Source organism: Punica granatum, chromosome 3, assembly GCF_007655135.1.
Source record: "Punica granatum isolate Tunisia-2019 chromosome 3, ASM765513v2, whole genome shotgun sequence".
NCBI lineage: Eukaryota > Viridiplantae > Streptophyta > Magnoliopsida > Myrtales > Lythraceae > Punica > Punica granatum.
Window position 1 is genome coordinate 16,568,921 of NC_045129.1, and position 4,066 is coordinate 16,572,986.

Sequence of the window (4,066 nt, forward strand, 5' to 3'; positions counted from 1 at the left end):
CTATCATCAATAAAGGTAATAAAATAATTATTACCACCTCTTGTTGTTGCGAACTTTAAATCGCATACATCACTATGAATTAGATCAAGTGGCTCGGTGTTCCATTCAATCGTTTGAAAGGGTGACCTTGTCAATTTTGCCTCAACACAAATTTCACATTTGTGCTGTGAATCAATGTGGAATGTAGGTATGTGATTCAAGTTAATTAATCTACGCAAAGTATTATAATTAACATGACCTAGTCTTCCATGCCACAAATTAGGAGACTCAATCAAATACGCAGAAGAACCAGAATTCTTATTGATTATGGTCATTATATTGAGCTTAAAAAGTCCATCACATACATATCCCTTTCCTACGTACATTCTAGACTTGGACAAAATAACTTTATCTGACTCAAAAACCATCCTGAACCCATGCTTATTCAGCAATAACCCGAAGACTAAATTCTTCCGAATCTCAGGTACATACAATACGTTGTTTAGAGTCAGCTCCTTTCTTGAAGTCATCTTCAAGACCACCTTGCCTTGACCTTCAACAGCAGAATGTGCAGAGTTCCCTATATAAATCATCTCCCCAGTGACCGGTTCTAGCATAGTGAACATGTCTCTGTTTGAGACATATCTCGAGTCATCTCATTAACCATGTTTGCTTCATGGTCCTTTTTCCACTCTAGGAGCCTGCAGTCAGCAGATCTGTGGCCTTTCTTGTCACAGTTGAAGCATTTCCCCTGAAACTTGGGCTTGAAGACTCCTCCATTCGTACGCAGCTTCTTCTTGCCTTTTTTATTCTTGGAGCTTTGCCCTTGCTCCATAACATTTACCTTAGCAGCAGCAGGGAGGATGAGATCCTTTCCGAAGTTTTTATTGTTTTCTTCAATTCGAAGCTTGACAACAAGATCTTCCATTGTCATCTCCTTCCGCTTATGCTTTAGATAATTCTTGAAATCCCTCCAACCAGGAGGCAGCTTCTCAATGACAATAGCCACTTGGAAGGATTCACTTAGAGCCATCCCCTCAGCCTGAATCTCATGCAAGAGCACTTGAAATTCCTACATTTGACTCATTACGGTCCTTGAATCCACCATTTTAAAATCGAGGAAAGGTCCGATGAGAAATTTCTTTGCACCGGCATCCTCTTATTTATATTTACGGTCCAAGGATTCCCATAGTTCCTTTGCTGTCTTAAACCCCTGATAAACACTATACAGGGAATCAGGAAGACTATTCATGATATAATTCCGGCAAAGATAATCAGAGTGCTTCCAAGCGTCAACTACACTGAGAGCCTGCACATCTGACTCCCCCACAGATAGGGTTGGAGCATTTTCAATCAAGAATCTTGCAAGATTCAGAGTTGTGAGGTAGAATAGCATCTTTTGCTGCCACCTCTAGAAGTTCAACCCATTGAACTTCTCGGGCTTCTCGACATGGTTCACAGGAACCATCGAGGGAGCAGCCACATTTTGGCTAACCAAATGGTTAGGCAACATAGGAGTAGGGCCGGAGCTAGTAGTTTGGCTTCCGTTGGTCGCATCCCCATCGTTCCCCGACGCTATTCAAATTGTTCAAAATAGAATGATCTGTTTCAAGATTATAGGAAATTAATTATCAGTAATAAGCAACAAAATTGAACGAAAAATTCGTATAGCAAGATGGATAAATAGAATGCTATAAAGTTAAATGAATTTCACTAGTATAAGAATTTCGAAATTCAAACCGATACAAAGACGAAACCGGAAGATCATAAGACACAAGAAAGCCGAATCTTGTTTTTCACATAAACCCCTTGAAATAGATTCGTCCCCTCAAGGCGTGCTCGAGGTCACATGGGCGTCTGTTTTCCAAGATAAAACGGCATCTAGTGCAGCTAGTAGCAGGAGCTATTCACACCCCAGCGAACCAGAAAACGAAGTTGAACACTCTCACTTAACTATGCAATTGTCTTCTCTTTCTTTCTTCTTCCTTGAAAAAATGAGGGGAGGTTTTTCAATTTGTAGACAATCAATCAATGAATACATGCTATTGATGATGGTTATAGAATTGATGGTGTCCTTTCAATTTCAAGGATGGATGGTGTCCTTTCAAATTTTACGAACCACCATTCAATACATTCATTTTATTAATGAGAAACAATTTCTCATTCACCAATGTCCTTTTAAATTCCAACAAAAAGTGGCGAGAAAGATGAGTTAAACTCATAACACCTCTTGCCTTTGTAATGCGAGAGATCTCTTTGTTGCTTCCTTTCTCTATGCATGTTACGAAGTTATGCCAACATTCTTACATAACATGACGTCCTTGTTTTTTAATCCAACTCCTTCCACCTTTCATTCGCCTTTGACAAGGCATCACTTTTGTTTTTGACACGGGAGGATAACGAAAAAGATTGCTAGCATTCCACATAGAAAAATCACATAAAGGATCAGTCTGTTGCACCGCCTCTCCACAAGGCATCGAGAATCCCTCCACACGTATTGAAGTTCCACTCGACACCATCTTGGCTCAACAAATAATATGTTCAAAGCTTTGTGACTATCTAAAATATTGGATAGTGAAATTATCACTACAAGAATTTGGCCTCATAGGGATGGGTAACAGGGACGAAAATAAATCCATCAAAAATTAGAGACAAATTTATGAAGTAGATGGAAGTAGTTTAAATGGATTTTCAAACGAAAAATTTTTATAGACGGAAATTTTGGACTAAAAGTTGTGTCCCAATGTCAGGAGGAATGATTCCATCAGAAAAAGGTGTCCATATACATAGTCCTTCCGTAGCGTCACCATAGATCCTTTTTTGTTGTAGTGACATATTAAAGTTCCACCCGACACCATCTTGACCCAATGCACACTATGTTCAAAGCTTTGTGACTATCTAAAGTACTGGACAGTGAAATTATCACTACAGGAATTTCGCCTCATAAGGATGGGTAATAGGGACGGAAATAAATCCATATATAACTAGAGACAAATTTATGAACGGTAAACAGACGAAAGTAGTTTAGACGGATTTTGAGAAGTGAAAATTTTTATAGACGAAAATTTTGGACTGAAAGTGTTGTCTTAATGTTGAGTGAACGATTCTGTCAAAAAACAAAAGCATCCATATACAGAGAATATTCAGATTGAAATATTCGTATGTATAAATAGAGACGAAAATTTAATACGGGTAGTTCGTCTAAAAAATTTGGACAAATTGAGACATATTTCCGTCCCTATCATAGAGACAAAATCGAGACAGAAAGTTCCGTCTCCATCATAGAGACGAAAAGTCCATCCTATATCATAGAGATGGAAAATTTTGTCCATAATAAGTAAACTTTATTTGCACGCTATCTTTGTTGATTTCACAGATTATTGCAAAAAGAGCACAGCTTCTGCCATTTTCCTTCTCCGTCCTTTCGATCCGACCTTCCTTTACTCCCACTAGCACCCCGTATATCGACATCTTAGACGAATCTAAAGCATCCATCGGTTTTATACTGCCCGTCTTTTGGTTTTTGTCAGGTAAGTCTTATTGACTCATAATATTTTGTATTCAATTGAGTATTTCATCATCAAAACCCTAGTTTAGAGATAAGAATATCGTATGTAGATGAAGCTTTTACAAATAGTAAATTATGCACGATTAATATTACAATTTTTGTTCTAGCTAGTCATCCTTTTTATTCATTGTGAATATGTAGATAATGAACATTCATCCGCATCGATCGTGGATGTATCATATGACTAACCCTTCTTGCGCAAGCCTCCGAGAGGAGTTCATTAAAGGGGTCGAGAAGTTTATAAAACATGCTTCTGGTTTGGTTCTATTTAGGAAGAAATGCAAAATTAGATGTCCTTGCAATAATTCATGACGCAAAAGGCAAGGGAGCATGTTATCAGATCTAGAGGTTCAACTGCATTTATTAAAGTGGAAATTTAAACCAATTATTGGATTTGGATCAAACACGAGGAGAAAGCTTAAACTCATGTCAACACTGAACAATAAGATTTTCAATATCCACTTAATAAAGTTGAAGAGATGGTTTATGATGCAGCTATACAAGAATTTGGTCATCACT

At 37.9% G+C, this 4,066-nt stretch overlaps 1 protein-coding gene across 1 annotated transcript; it reads right to left on the reverse strand.

The window, feature by feature from the left end:
- Positions 1 to 589: 589 nt before the first annotated feature.
- On the reverse strand, positions 590 to 1,375 carry LOC116200423. Its single transcript, XM_031531270.1, has 2 exons — positions 1,153 to 1,375; positions 590 to 1,041 (listed from the first exon to the last, which is right to left on the reverse strand). The coding sequence occupies exons 1-2, from the start codon at positions 1,373 to 1,375 to the stop codon at positions 590 to 592; spliced, it is 675 nt and encodes a 224-aa protein (XP_031387130.1).
- Between the last annotated feature and the right edge of the window lie 2,691 nt (positions 1,376 to 4,066).

Excerpts from the sequence above, each read along its gene's own strand:
- LOC116200423 (XM_031531270.1), bottom strand. The coding sequence starts at position 1,375 with ATGCTATTCTACCTCACAACTCTGAATCTTGCAAGATTCTTGATTGAA. Across the intron at positions 1,042-1,152 it reads ACTATGGGAATCCTTGGACC|TGCTCTTGCATGAGATTCAG; the intron begins GTAAATATAAAT and ends AGGAATTTCAAG.